General features: G+C 52.4%; 7 protein-coding genes across 7 annotated transcripts; 2 read left to right on the top strand and 5 right to left on the bottom strand.

Moving 5' to 3' along the window:
• Positions 1–346: 346 nt before the first annotated feature.
• On the top strand, positions 347–1,440 carry K489DRAFT_384066 (uncharacterized protein). The gene has a single exon (XM_033605767.1). It carries the CDS (start codon positions 390–392, stop codon positions 1,053–1,055), a length of 666 nt encoding a protein of 221 aa, XP_033456200.1. The 5' UTR covers positions 347–389; the 3' UTR covers positions 1,056–1,440.
• Positions 1,441–1,748: 308 nt separating this feature from the next.
• Positions 1,749–2,582, bottom strand: K489DRAFT_390855 (uncharacterized protein; the record flags this gene model as incomplete). The annotated part of the gene is made up of 3 exons (XM_033606638.1): positions 1,749–2,218; positions 2,284–2,428; positions 2,484–2,582. 3 exons carry the CDS (start codon positions 2,580–2,582, stop codon positions 1,749–1,751), a joined length of 714 nt encoding a protein of 237 aa, XP_033456199.1.
• Positions 2,583–3,625: 1,043 nt separating this feature from the next.
• On the top strand, positions 3,626–4,425 carry K489DRAFT_75777 (uncharacterized protein). The gene has a single exon (XM_033608899.1). The coding sequence runs from the start codon at positions 3,948–3,950 to the stop codon at positions 4,353–4,355; it is 408 nt and encodes a 135-aa protein (XP_033456198.1). The 5' UTR covers positions 3,626–3,947; the 3' UTR covers positions 4,356–4,425.
• A 950-nt stretch (positions 4,426–5,375) lies between these two features.
• K489DRAFT_373619 (carbohydrate-binding module family 18) lies at positions 5,376–7,708 on the bottom strand (the record flags this gene model as incomplete). The annotated part of the gene is made up of 3 exons (XM_033603439.1): positions 5,376–7,302; positions 7,356–7,505; positions 7,563–7,708. 3 exons carry the CDS (start codon positions 7,706–7,708, stop codon positions 5,376–5,378), a joined length of 2,223 nt encoding a protein of 740 aa, XP_033456197.1.
• Positions 7,709–8,298: 590 nt separating this feature from the next.
• K489DRAFT_373618 (uncharacterized protein) lies at positions 8,299–11,153 on the bottom strand (the record flags this gene model as incomplete). Its single annotated transcript, XM_033603438.1, has 5 exons — positions 8,299–9,957; positions 10,307–10,325; positions 10,506–10,602; positions 10,628–10,922; positions 10,974–11,153. The coding sequence occupies 5 exons, from the start codon at positions 11,151–11,153 to the stop codon at positions 8,299–8,301; spliced, it is 2,250 nt and encodes a 749-aa protein (XP_033456196.1).
• Positions 11,154–11,267: 114 nt separating this feature from the next.
• Positions 11,268–11,824, bottom strand: K489DRAFT_75711 (uncharacterized protein). Its single transcript, XM_033608898.1, has one exon. The coding sequence runs from the start codon at positions 11,654–11,656 to the stop codon at positions 11,336–11,338; it is 321 nt and encodes a 106-aa protein (XP_033456195.1). The 5' UTR covers positions 11,657–11,824; the 3' UTR covers positions 11,268–11,335.
• K489DRAFT_326362 (putative isomerase YbhE) lies at positions 11,647–12,929 on the bottom strand (the record flags this gene model as incomplete). Its single annotated transcript, XM_033601898.1, has 2 exons — positions 11,647–11,982; positions 12,054–12,929. The coding sequence occupies 2 exons, from the start codon at positions 12,927–12,929 to the stop codon at positions 11,647–11,649; spliced, it is 1,212 nt and encodes a 403-aa protein (XP_033456194.1).
• Positions 12,930–13,247: the final 318 nt, after the last annotated feature.

Genomic DNA, 13,247 nt, shown 5'->3' with positions numbered 1-13,247 from the left:
GTCTTCTTCAATGATGAGCACGAGACTCGATCGGCACCTCGCAACACCACAATAGTCTGTCTTCTGAGGAGAGCGATCACTTCTATACTAGGCTCGGCTGCAACTCCGACATCGATTCATCTCACAACACCTAAGACAGCAGCAGCAGCAGTGACCGATCATTATCAACACATCATGGCGGTCCCTCTGACATGGCAGCGGAGTGCAGAAGCTACCGATCCTATCGTCTCCCATCAATTACCGAGAGAAGTCGTGACATGTCTAGAGAATGCTCGCTTCGTATGTATCAGCCTCATCACCATCATCATGATCAATGGATACACACCTGACAGTCGTTGGATCAGCTCCACCTTGCAACATGTACCCAAAACGTCCCGCACGTCAGCCTCATGAACTACACCTACCTTCCGACCCACCCTTTCCCGCAGAGCAGCGTGCTCCCCTCCGGACCCACCATCATCATGACCACCAACCCGTCCTCCAAGAAAACCAGCAACCTCGTGTCAAATCCCAACGTCAGCCTGCTCGTGCACGACTGGGTCTCCTCCCGCCCACCAGCCACCACATCTGCCGATCGCGAACGGAGTCCCACCGGCGGACCGCGGAGTAGCCTCGCCGCCATGCTCATGCAGATGAACAGCACGGCCGTGAGCAGCATCAGCACGACGATGAACGGGCAAGCCCGCGTGCTGGACGCAGGTTCCGAGGAAGAGAAATGGTGCAAGGAGCAACATCTGCAGAACAACACATTTGACAGCGATGCTTCTGGCGGTGAAGGAGCAGGAGGGAGAGCAGGAGTGCATACTGGCACGGGGTTCACAGAGATCTATGGCTCTTCGCCGGCGCAGACGAGGGCGGTGACGGGAGGCTCGGGCGACGGTGGCAGGGAACGCTACATCGAGGACGAGTCGGTGAGGGTGGTGGTGGTGAAGATCAGTGATGGGAGGATCAGCGACTGGAAGGGCGCGGTGAAGGATTGGGTGATAGCAGAATCCACGGGAACGACGACGCAGGCTGGTGCTGGCGCTGGCGCGCCGCTGGTCAATGGCATTTGATGAGAGAACCGAGATATCCACGTGCACCATGATCCTCGTCCGGCTCGAGGCAGGAAAGAGTCATCAAAGTCTCGGGGATACATACAGTCTCCGGCATGATCGCAGTGGTGGCTGGCGGGTGCAGCGCTGTTTTTCTCTCCCAGCCGTGTCTCATCCATGGGAGGTGCTGCATAATTTATGCATGAAAGCACAAAACGGTCACAAACCTGCCCAGACGGAGCTGCAGAAGAATTTATGAAAAGACAACGTTCGCAATGATCATTTTGTATAATATCTATCTGGTCTGTTTGAAAAAGTTATGCAATGCGAAAGCTCCCAGTGATATGCCCTCCCAGAAGACTAGCGCAAACGAACCCCATCATCCAGAATGCGAAGAGAACAAAAGAAACAAAAGGTCCCTGTCTGTCTTTCTCCCAAAGCGAAATCGCCGCCCCTTGTAAAATGAATGACCAAAAACACACCCGCCCAGCTCATCAAAATCGTGAGAAAGAAATCGTCGTTGTCATTGTCGTCGTTGTGTCGTGAGATCGTAAAGGGCGAAAAAGTAACCTCCCATGCAAAACGCCAGATCAATGCCCAAAAAACAAACAGAGAAAAGCAACAACCAGAGCTGCGTGAACAAAAGAAAGGAAACCACACCCGCTCGTGAAAGAAACCCTTTCCAAAATCCCTTCCCCAAAAACACATCCGAACCTAGTTGTTGCCCGTGTACGAGCAATCCACCTTGTCACTCCCGCTGACGATGCAGTTCGTCATGATGCGGTTGTTCTGCTGGATGTTGACCTCGATGGCGCCCTGGAGGCCGAAGGTCGTGCCGTTGGCCAACCAGTTCGCGTCGGTGATGTGGACGTCCGAGAAGCCGGCGAACGGGATCAGGCTGCCGTTGGTGCTGAAGTCCTCGACGATCCACTCGGCGTTCTGCTGGCAGAGCGGCACCGCCTGGTCGAAGAAGTCCTTGCTCACGCTCTGGCCGGTCGTGAGGTTGGTCACGTACGCAGTGCCGCTGGTGCTGCTGGTGGCGACGACGCGCATGTTGATGCTGTCGCCGGGGCGGACTTCGAAGTTCTCGAACGCGGTGAGCGGGGCCGGGAACCATTCGTACCAGGCGCTGTAGCGGGTTTGGCCGTTGACGATGGTCCACACGATGCCGGTCTGGAGGATCGCTGAGAAAGGAGTGGATTAGTCTTTGTACGAGGAGGTGGTTTCGATGAGGGGAGAGAGTGCTTACCACTGCCACAGGTGTCGCCGTCGATACCGACCCAGACTGCACCTCCGTAGGTGACGGCGGGGCTACCACCAACCGGCATCGATACTTGCGGGACATTGGTCGTGCCCTTGACTTCAGTGATGCCGCTGTCTACCCATAGAGCTCCCTGGGAAGGTTGTCAGTATACAGCTATAGATGTTGAACATGATGGCGATACTCACTGCCCAGTTGGCAAAGTATTGCTTGACTTGCGCAGCGGAGGTTCCTGCAAAACTGCTGTTTGATTCGCTGCCCAGGGTGGTCGGTGGTCGGTTGGGCATCTTGCGGCCTGGGTTTCCGGGGATCGAAATGGGCATTGCGGATTCCCATTGCATGGTGTTTTGGAGACGTGCTAATGTTGCCTCGCGCTTGCTCGGTTGCCGTGCCGGTGCGGCGTCGATCATGCTGACGAACAAGAGGATGCTGGAGGTGACCTGAGTGAACTTCATGTTTGCGGTGGTGTGCTTCGGATTTGTTGGATGGTTGAAGGCTGCGATTGGTAGAGTAATATACTTAGATGGTTCTGTGGTGTATTGTATACTGTTGCTCTTGTTGCTGACGTGGTTGTAGTGGTAGTCGGTGAGGTGCTGATGTGTTTGATTTGAGTTAATTGCATGAAGATGCCGCCTGTTTTGTATCTTCAGAGGAAACCTTCAGACTCCTCGGTACTGCCAGAACATGGCGTCATGTCTACGAAACTGCCGAGCCATGCGACATAGCCTTAATGCATGTTTCTGACACCGCATAAGAATAAACCCCATGGCCGAAAGGGACTTGAAGCGTTGGCCGGCAGTGCAAATCGTGAAGCGGGTGATCAATCGAAGCGGTTTGATCCATGGTCCAGCTGAATAACCCCTCGAGGAGTATGCGGGAAATAGAACGAGCGGCATGCCAGATGCACGGGAAAGCGTCACCTCTGTGGTTGAATGGGTAGTCAGACATGGATCGCCATGCTCCCGAGCATGCAGCTTTGCCCTTTGTCTTGAATGACTTTTGCTGCATGATGATGTTATGCGAGAGCGGAAAGGGCGTGGTTGGAAAACATATGTAGGCGACCCAACCAGCACACTCTGCACATTACGAGTCAACCACTGCACCCCGTCAGCACCTTGGCACCTCAGCAACACTCGACTTGCGTATCCCTTGGGCCTGACCTCATTGGCAAGACACAGTACTATGGCTTCTTACGAGATACCAAGACTTTATAGCCATCACCTAAGGGCCCTTACAACCGCTGCGCACGCGCCTCAACCGTCATGGGGAACTATGCAACGCTCACCGGAATATTGAAGAGTGGTCCCAGCGAGTGAGGAACTCTGTACAACAGCTAACTCCCACCAATACTCGGGAACTTCGCTCCGAGAAACGCTCGATCAGTCTAGATGTTCGAATTGCCGGGATTCGTCATGTTCGAGGCCGTTGCTTGATTGAAGACGATGAAGGACCTCATGATTGACGATGACAGGTCGAGTTTCGCAGACGATACGTCGAAAGCCACAAGCGCCACCGATTGGACAACCACGTCCAGGGCGTCATAATTGTTGTCAGACGTCCCGAGTCGCTCGTATTCGCCGCGGCGAGGGAAATTCTCCGTGAGACAAACACACGTCATGCGGATCTTCCAAAAATGAAAAGAGGCTCACGGTATGACCTACCGAGCATCCTGTCGGTCGTTTCTGCGGTTTCACGAAGCGAGTATCCTATTACGAGAGAGGACCCACACCGTCATTTACCCTGGAATAAAAGATTCCCAGCGACGGCACGACCAGGGGGGCCTTTCGACAATGGACAAAGATGGAAAGAGAGATGCGAGCGACAGAAACCGATGGTTGTGCCGTGATGTCTTGGAATCGAGTGGAGATTGCCGCCGATTGTTTCGAACGCTGGGCGGGCGACGGTTGCGAACCCAGCAGATTGATGGCTGGCTGCTGCTAGAACGCTACTTCGTGAGGGGTTTGCATTGTCGTTGCGTACAATTTGTTCTAGGCCCTGCATGCGGTGCATACATTTGGGCAGCAGCATGTCTGAATATTAGGCGGTCTATCAATCGATGATGATGATGATGGTAAGTCTATCTCGACGAATGGCAAGTGTATTGAGATAACGCGTGGTGGTAACAGGATTGTTGCCAGGTACGTTGTCGGGAGAACTGACGTCCGGAGAAGGGTTGGCAAGCTAGCTTTTCGGAGGGAGCGCCGACCGCTTGTTTGGTCCTCCAGCTTCCCAGAGATATATTCTTAGCAACAATCAGACTGGTAATGTGGAGACTTACCGGCCACTTTGAGAGACTCGCGTACCGTCATGTCTCGGAACTGTGTGATGAGAGCACACGATCTCCGGAAGGTCAAAAGTACGGGTGATCGCACGGCAGCAGCGGTTTGGATCCACCGTTGCGGAAATATGCGAACAGCCACTTTCGGTTGATCCGTGTCTTATGTAGATGCCCACCTTTGCAGTACCATACCAACTGTTGAGACTTCAGAATGCACAGTTCTCCCCATTGTTAACGGTGAGACAATGACGCCGTTTACCGTCATCTTTGTTGATCTTGGGATCTGACCTGCTAGGGTTTGGGTTGTCGGCCACTTGGGGTTGGGTCGACCCTATTCCAGTTGTTACCATGTCGAGTTATTAGATATCATGAGGTCTATCAGGACAATGGCTCCTCCGAACAAGTTGAAAGTAGATATGATAGCAGCAGTCCGTATTCAATGATTGCGATAGGCAGGATGTATGTAGGGCCGTGGTTCGTGCAATGGCAACACCTCTCGAGGGATTGGGATTGAGCAACCATTTGACGCGATGATTTCGTTATAGACATGACTGTACTGTAATGTCGCAAGATACGCTTTTTATAAACATTTTACAATACTTGGTAGCAATTAAACTTCAATATTGTCCATGCCTAGCTGATAAATGTCAAGTCACTACCAGATGTATTGACCATTCCAAGATTGTCACTGATGCTCAAGGTCACGAATCCCCGATCTTCGACCAGCACGAGGCTCGAGGCTCATCATCCGCAGCCGATACGAGAATAAAGTCCAATCATCTCCAACCCCTAATACTCACACTCACGAAACCATAACAGTCTGCCCAATCCCCGGGACTCCATCAACCACAACATAAACCACATACGGCCCCGGCGGCGCCAAATTGCGACTCGGCGGCATGCTCACCGAAACGCTCTGGCCCGTTTGCTCAGGTGCGAAACCCTCATGGTCCAAGAACAACATGCGATGGCTCATGTGCAGCGAGTGAGTGACGAACCCGCCGTGATATAACACGACCTTCAAACCCTGAGCATTCGGAGGCGCTTGGAAAGTGATTGTGAGTGGCTGGGCGGCGCCTGCGACGAGAGCGAATGTTGACAGGGCGATGTTTGTGGGACGACGCTGGGCGTTGGCGCCGGAGAGGTAGGGAGGGGTGTATATTTCCACGCGGAAGTCGGTGACGAAAGGGTTTGCTGCGTCGGGCGTCAAGACGGGCATTTCAACGGGGTTGCTTCCTGCTATCATGAGCGTGCCATCGAGGAGTAGAAGTGCGACCGAGTGATATAGGCGGGGGATGCCTGTCGATGCACCGGTCGTCCACCGCTGACCGAGCGGTGCTGCAGGGTTGTAGATGAGTGCCTCCAATGTCGGAGCTTGTCCCAGGCCGAAACCTTGAGCTCCGCGATTGCAGCCGTTGACCCAGACTACGGTGCCGTCTGGAAGCAGAGTGCCTTCGACCATACCACGACCTTCTGGCATGCTGTCCATCTCCCATGCGGCATTGGCACTCAGAGGCTGGATACGACCACAGGAGGCATCGGTTGGAGATGTGATATCTTGATATGCACCTCCACCGCAGACGATGACGTCCGGATTCCAATCATCAGCAGATGAAAGTGGAAGGAGCACTGTGCCACCAGTATTCGGATAGGTACGGTAATCTCCTGGCAAGTCTTGGAAAGTTCGAACAGTCTGACCAGACCCGACGTCAAAGATCTCGGAAGATCTGGAGACGAAGACGAAAAATGTGCCATCTTTCAGCAGATGGATAAACGGGTACATGTAATACGGCTGAGACTTGACTAGTAGCGCCATAGTCGTTGATACGCCTCGCGAGGTGCCATCCGAATTCAAAATTTCGTATGTCGGATTATTGTTCTCCGAGACCGTTGGGTCAAGACCATTGAGACTTCCCGATGCCACGAAAATGGTGCCATCTGGCATAGTCTGGACGCTGGGGTACCAGCGTGCCGTATCGAGCTGATTACCAGGCTCGGACCAGTCCTGACCATCGGCCGATCCGTCGCGTGCATATCGCGTGAGGTATCGCAGACCGCGGAACCCATCACCGACAGTCGGATCAAGCCAATCTAACGGAGCGTTGCCACCGACTGCAAGCATTCGACCATCAGCCAGGAAAGTACCGCCAGCGCAGAAAGCATTGGTCTTGTATGCGAGAGGCACTACAGTATTCGCTTGAGGGTCATATTCTGAGCTGTAAGCGAATCGGCCATTGGGTAACTTGAGCCGCGTGTAATCTTCAACTTTGTCGAGGAACATAACCTTGCCATTGGGCATCAGCGCGGCATGCATTGCGGGAACTCCAGAATCGCCGACGATGTTGTAAGACCCTGGATTAGCGTTCCTTGGAGCAGGTGATGGTCCATGAGCGGGTGGTACTGCTGGCTGATTACAAGGTCCAGATTGACAGCCTTCGCCACAGTGTCCGCTCGTGTCGCCGCAGAAGCCATACATGGAGCAGCAACTTCCGAGAGGCCAATTGCCGCAGAGAGTATTGCCATTGGCGGCACCACAGCTTCCATCTGTTGTGACTGCACCAGTAGGCTCTGCTGCTGGCACGGCAGTAGGTGGTCCGATCACAGGCTCGCCATTGCTAGTGGTGAAATTGATCAAAGTCGTAGGAGGTGCTGGAGTTGAGTCGCATCCACTCTGACAGCCGTTCTGAAGTGAGCAGTGATCGCTCGTTTTACCGCACCACCCGTATTCGCTAAACTTGCGTAAGTATCACCTCGCAGAAGTACCAAAATAACAATAACGTACCTGCAGCATCCGCCATAAGCTCCATTCGGATCACAAACTGCACCGCCGAAAGCCGATCCACAATGTCCATCGTCGCGAACGGCTTGTCGCTGCATGATCAGTCTGTAGTACTCGCGGTCGTAGCTCGAAGCATTCCATTCCGGAGCACAGCTACCAGGTGTCAGTCAGCTCATGACCAGACAGCAACGCGAGCCATCCTCGACTCACGTATTGTTCGTCAGGCAGATCTGCCCACGCAGACAGCCCTGCGCATGAGGCAGTTTCACATCACAAGCTGGCTGCACCTTATGGAAGATGATATTTGCACAAGCGAGTGGAGTGAGCAGCAGGCTCAGAGCGACGTATCGCTTCATCTCAGCTGCTCCGAATCTCTTTCGTCGAAACAATGTGTTGATCCCGTGAAGAATCGTGGCAATGTGGGACGGACAAACGAGAGTCGATATCGAAGGACGTGCTCCCAGAACGATGTTGAGAAGAGAGGAGATGCAGCAATCTTATGCTCGTATGTTGATGTGGTAGAGAGTAAAGCGAGGACGGGATCGTTGCAATATCGATCCACAACATGAGGTTTCCTTGTCCTTCAACCATTGTGACTTCCACCTAATTGCCGGTGTGCGCTTTCCGACTCGATGTGTTGTGTGTGTTTGAGCGCACATGTGTTGCGGTGTTGCTGGCTTTATCGTCTCGTGTTACCCACGTGAAAGAAAAGTCCTTAGTCCGTCGCCCAGACAATGCCGCCTCGTCATCACATGTTGTGTATCTTCGCCCCCCGTACCTGCAGCCCGAACTTACCATCTTGATCTTCGCACTTGGACGAGTGTGCTTACCTACTATCCGTGAAGCAGTTGTAGATGGGACCCCATAGTTGCAATATATGAAGCAAGATCGTCGATTCTACACAAGAAGAAGAGAAAAAGTAAATAATACATACAAATGTTTACACTCATTGCGGCTTAAGTGGCGCGTCCGCGAGCGGTACCAATTCCGATGTTTCGCGCCAAGTCATCATCGCCTTGCCCAGCACCGTCTGCATGATAGCATAATTGACCAAACATGTAATCCCCAATTCCTCTCCGCGCTTGATGATATACCCATTGATATAGTCAATCTCCGTCGGACGGCCGGCACGGACATCTGCCAACATCGAGCTGATATTGTTCGCGGTCCTGTTCGCGATCCCGACGACCAGTGTCTCCAAACGCTCGGCACTGAAGCGAGTGGGAACGTTGGGGATGCCCTGGAGTTCGGGGAGACTGCGGATGACGAGGGAGATCTCGGCGAGCATGAGGCGCATGACGCGAGTGAGTTGGAAGTTGTAGGTGATGGCGCCGTTGCGGCCATCGAGAAGGACGGTGAGGGGATTGATGATGCAGTTCACTGCGAGCTTCTCCAGTTGTTGCTGATGAAGTTCGATCGACGTGAAGCCGACGGCGCAAAGAGCTGGACATCGTGTGAGTGTGCGCAGCAAGTAGCGAGAGGTGGGCGACCAATCTTCATCGCCACCCGCTAACAATTTGCCCTTTTTGGATGATTTAGGCGGCTGAGCCCTGTTCTCAGTGGTAGTAGCTTTGTTTCGGGGAAGCATGCCAAGTGCGATAGTGCCATGTCCAGCATGGACAACATAAAAGGGATCCTCCTCCCTTGTCAGGGGTGGCATGTTCGCGCCGTGTGAGACTATGCCCTGGATGTAATTGGGTCGTGTTGCCTCGTCCGGGAAGAGTTCAGTATTGATGTCATCGATCATGCCCATGCCGTTCTGCAGGAAACAGATTGTACTCTGCCGTGAGAGTCGATATTTTACTGAGGCGAGCGCCGAAATTGTTCTGTTCGTCTTGGTGGCAACGATGAGATTGTAAATCGGCTCATTGCTAAAGGCGTAGTCACCACTGTGCGGTGCGTTACGAAAGTCCCCAAGCGGATTCTTCCCTTCGTTCATGTCCCTTCGTCTCTCCGCGATGATTTCCGCGGCTTTGTGGGGCTTTAGATCATGCCGATCGGCGTAATCATAGAACTGTACTGGATCGTCCACTTTAATGCCATGGACTCCTGGCTGCATATCTCTTTTAAGCTCGACATCATACCCACTTTGAGAATCCGTATATGACCCATCCTTCACTGTGACAACCTTCTTACTCTTCTCCCAAGCCTGAAGCAGACGATAGCGGTGGAAAATCAACGAAGTCGGTGGCGGATCGGGAATGCTCCGCAATGAATGCGCTACGAGTAGACCGATGTTGCCCGTGCCCAGGATATGAATGCGACGAGGGACATCTCCCTGTGGTACGTATTGCTTGTCGATGGATCCGAGAGTGCTCCTGAGAGCTGCATCGGTCTCGAAATCAAATGTAACATCTTCCCGGTCATTAGGTGGCGCGGGAGGCACCTCCGCCGTCTTTGCTGCTTCTTTCAGATCCTCCATTGAGACTTCATGAGGCTTCCACCAGGGTCGCAATGCATTCGTTGATGTTGAGAAGTAAGCCACCCGGCCGACAATAATGCTACCGTGGAAGCATGTTCCTCTGGGCCGCGCTATCCGCTGCGGAAGGTGGTGGAGATGTGCGAGAGACAGCTTTGCTGCTCTGGAAGATGATCGAAGGGCGGGCTACGGCGAACGCGCAATGTATTAGTCGAGTAAGTATGATGTTATCGCAACGACATTGAGATGGTGATGGGTGGCCTCACCAAAATCTTCGATGATGTCGTCGAATATTGACTAAGCTGGAGCTCGGACCGTGGCTTTCAGAGCATTGGACCCTGGGACAGCAGGCCGAGGCCATGTCGGTATCAGAAACATCCCCATCTGCTCGACAACGATGGAATGCTATTCGCGACAAACATTTCTCATGATGGATCTACAATTCTGATGTCTGGATCTCCTGCGCAGCTCCAACTCAGGGGCACCTTACATGCGCATTATGGCGACAACGTCAATTCCAATGGCGGACACGCACCTCACCGACGACATGGCGGCTGGGAATGATTCAGAAAATGATCAAACAACCCAGCTCTGATGTTCTTTGGAAACTCACCTCTCCAATTGATGCAATGGTAATCGTCCAAGTCATACTTATCACATAGAAACATCACATTGGATCCCACATCGTACATGTACATATCCACCTATGGCCTGTATCCTAGCCTTCAAATTACCTGCTCAATTCACTATTCATACTCTCGCCTCCGGCCACTCTCCCTCGGTGACCACCGTCATAACACCGCCAGGTGTTCGCACCTTGGCAGTCAATTCCTGGAAAAGGAGCAAATTAGCAAACCTGACTTGAACCATTTGTTTTCTTGTCCACTGTGAGAATGGCAGGGAAAGATTGCCTTCAACTCCTGATGCGCAGGGCATTCATTATCGTAGTAATCGTGGTCTTCCCGGTTCTTGAAAACGGATTGACTTGAGAGCGTGAAACCTTCGCTTCGTGGAGACTCGGTGTTGATGATCCTCGTGGCGGCGTTGGAGACGATATATGGCTTGCCGTCCTGAGTAGACCCGAAGAATGTTAGTAACTGTGTCTCGGAATGTTGATTGTCGCCATTGCTATCGAGATCAGAGAAACCCAGCTTTGCGCAATTGCGAGTCGGGACAGAATATATATCTCTCGAATGTCATACCTTGACCGACGTCGCGCGGACTTTCTCGTATTGCTTCAAGACCGCATCAATATCCTTCTCCTTGGGAATCTTGAAAAGGGTCACGCGCTTGATGTGTTGCGCCGTCGCGGTTGATGTGAAGGTTCTCCTCGCGACGACCACCGCGCCTGCCGGAAATCTTGATCGGAGAATTGCACTCATCTTGTAAATTCTTCCAAATGCTCCGATAAATTTGCTGTAAAACAATACTAATTTGTTCTTGTTGAATGGTTGCTCATTTATCACAGCGCTCGATCATGAAGGATGACACCAATGGCTTGGACCTCGCTTTCTGTGGCGTGTGGATGACTAATCTGCGAGGTGTATTTTTTGATGAGTCATCCTCACTTGTTTGCAGCGTTGGTGACAACCTCATACAACCTTGTTGGATGGATCCTATAAAGGTTCGAGCATTGATTGAAATAGGAGAAGATGGAAAGAAATAGGAATAAATACGGCTTTCTTTTGATAGAAACAGGTCCGGATATCGCAAATCTAGCAAGTCGAGACTCGTCGCAATGCCATGTTTTTGATAGAAGGACTATTTCCAGCGTCCCGCGACGTTCCATGCGTCGGAGAATTGAATTGTCGAAAGGACCAGCCCTTGACCTTCGCTCCTCACATTTCTGTTGCCTTTTCTCTCCCCGCTGCCTCTCTATGCCCATACAACAGAAGTGACATTGCCCAGCCTGTCCAGATGAGCGACCGGCTCACCGATCAGGCCTGTAGCAACATCGCGACTGTAAATCACGACCCTCTTCGTGTATTGAAGACCTACAGCCACCAGGTTGCCGAGTTTGTTCAAGCTGAATTGGCGCGGGAAAGAACCTCCTGCAGGCCAGAGCTGGCGCCAGTTCAGGTTGCCATCAGGTAAAAGCTCGAAGGTGGCGAGCGAGTCAGATTGGAAACCGCCGCCTGGAATTGGGGGAGGTATGGAAGTGTACGTGGAGCTATCGTTGCGGTTGGATACGATCAGGAAGCGATTATCAGGCTGTGGGGTTTTCATGGATGTGTTAGCTGGGTAGACAGATCGTTTGTAGGGAGCGGTAAAACAGAACTTACGCTGATGACAATCTCGGCAGGGGCAGTCCTTTGTTTGACAAAGTGCGGGCCAGTGGTGCGGCTGATTTGGACTTGCTTGAAGGTCAGGCCGCCGCCATTGTGTAGATACGAAACTTGATAGCTGGTCACTGTGCCGGCAAGCTCAGAGACGAGATAGAAGTACGTGGGACAAGTCTCGCACGCGACGCCGGATGGGTTCCAAAACGCAGCGTGACGTGGGCCTGTGCCTTCAAGCACTTCGAGTGATTTAAGCTGCTTGAGTTTATGGTTCGTGAAATCCCATCCAAAAATATGAACGAGGTCCATTCCCAGGTCCGGCACTAGAACATACTGTCCCGTGGGATCCACAATGGCTTGATGAGGATGCGATGCGGCTTGTCGCTCTTCATCTTGTCCAGGTTGAAGAGTGTGCTTGAATTTGATCTCCTCATTGAATGTGAAGTCGCCGTTGCATTGCAAGTTGAAATAGCTGACTGAGCCTCCGCCTTCTCCGCCATAATTCGCCGAAACGAGCGCTTGCTGCTCCGTCGGCTCTCCCACTATGACGGCCGAAACCGGAGCATTCAGACCGTCAAAGTGCCGTACTTTGACGAGCTGTCCATCCCGTTCGATCGAGAACGAGGTCAAGGCACCCGCATCGTCATTGGCAAACCCTTCGTCTAGACAGTAGAGAACACCTCGGCCGATATCCACTGTCGACCATGTCGGATTGGCTCCACATTCGCCATAAGCTATGTTCTTGTTGAGCTGATATGCGCCAGAGGACTCGCTGCTGAGCTTGACCGAGGTGAGGTGGCCATCATAATCCGTGATGAAAAGATTGCTCGCAGAAGCGTAAGCAGCTCCGAGAAGGAAGAGAGATGAACGGATGAGCATGGTTCCTGTCAATTAGCGGTGCTCTGAAATTGCAGTGATGTCGTCCTGGTGATAGGAGCACAGCTCTCTGTTCTTTCGTTTCGTGAAAATTGACTCAAGCACGGGAAGGAAGTTTGTTGGAAACGATCGGCGGAGGTGTAGCTTTTATGATCGACATCCGCGCGCCCGGACAACTTTCGTATGTTACAGTACGCACAACAAGCGCTTTGCTCATCAATACGACCCTGATTTCAAGATTCTCTCTAGATGAGGTGTTTCAATTGCGAAGACATTGTAACCATGTGACAGCGGAATGCCGAGAAGCGCTCGCGCGACGCT

The sequence above is a fragment of the Dissoconium aciculare genome (genome assembly GCF_010015565.1).
Source record: "Dissoconium aciculare CBS 342.82 unplaced genomic scaffold K489scaffold_14, whole genome shotgun sequence".
Classification (NCBI taxonomy): Eukaryota; Fungi; Ascomycota; class Dothideomycetes; order Mycosphaerellales; family Dissoconiaceae; genus Dissoconium; species Dissoconium aciculare.
The sequence above is the reverse complement of the archived record's forward strand: the minus strand, read 5'-3'. Positions and strand labels throughout refer to the sequence as shown.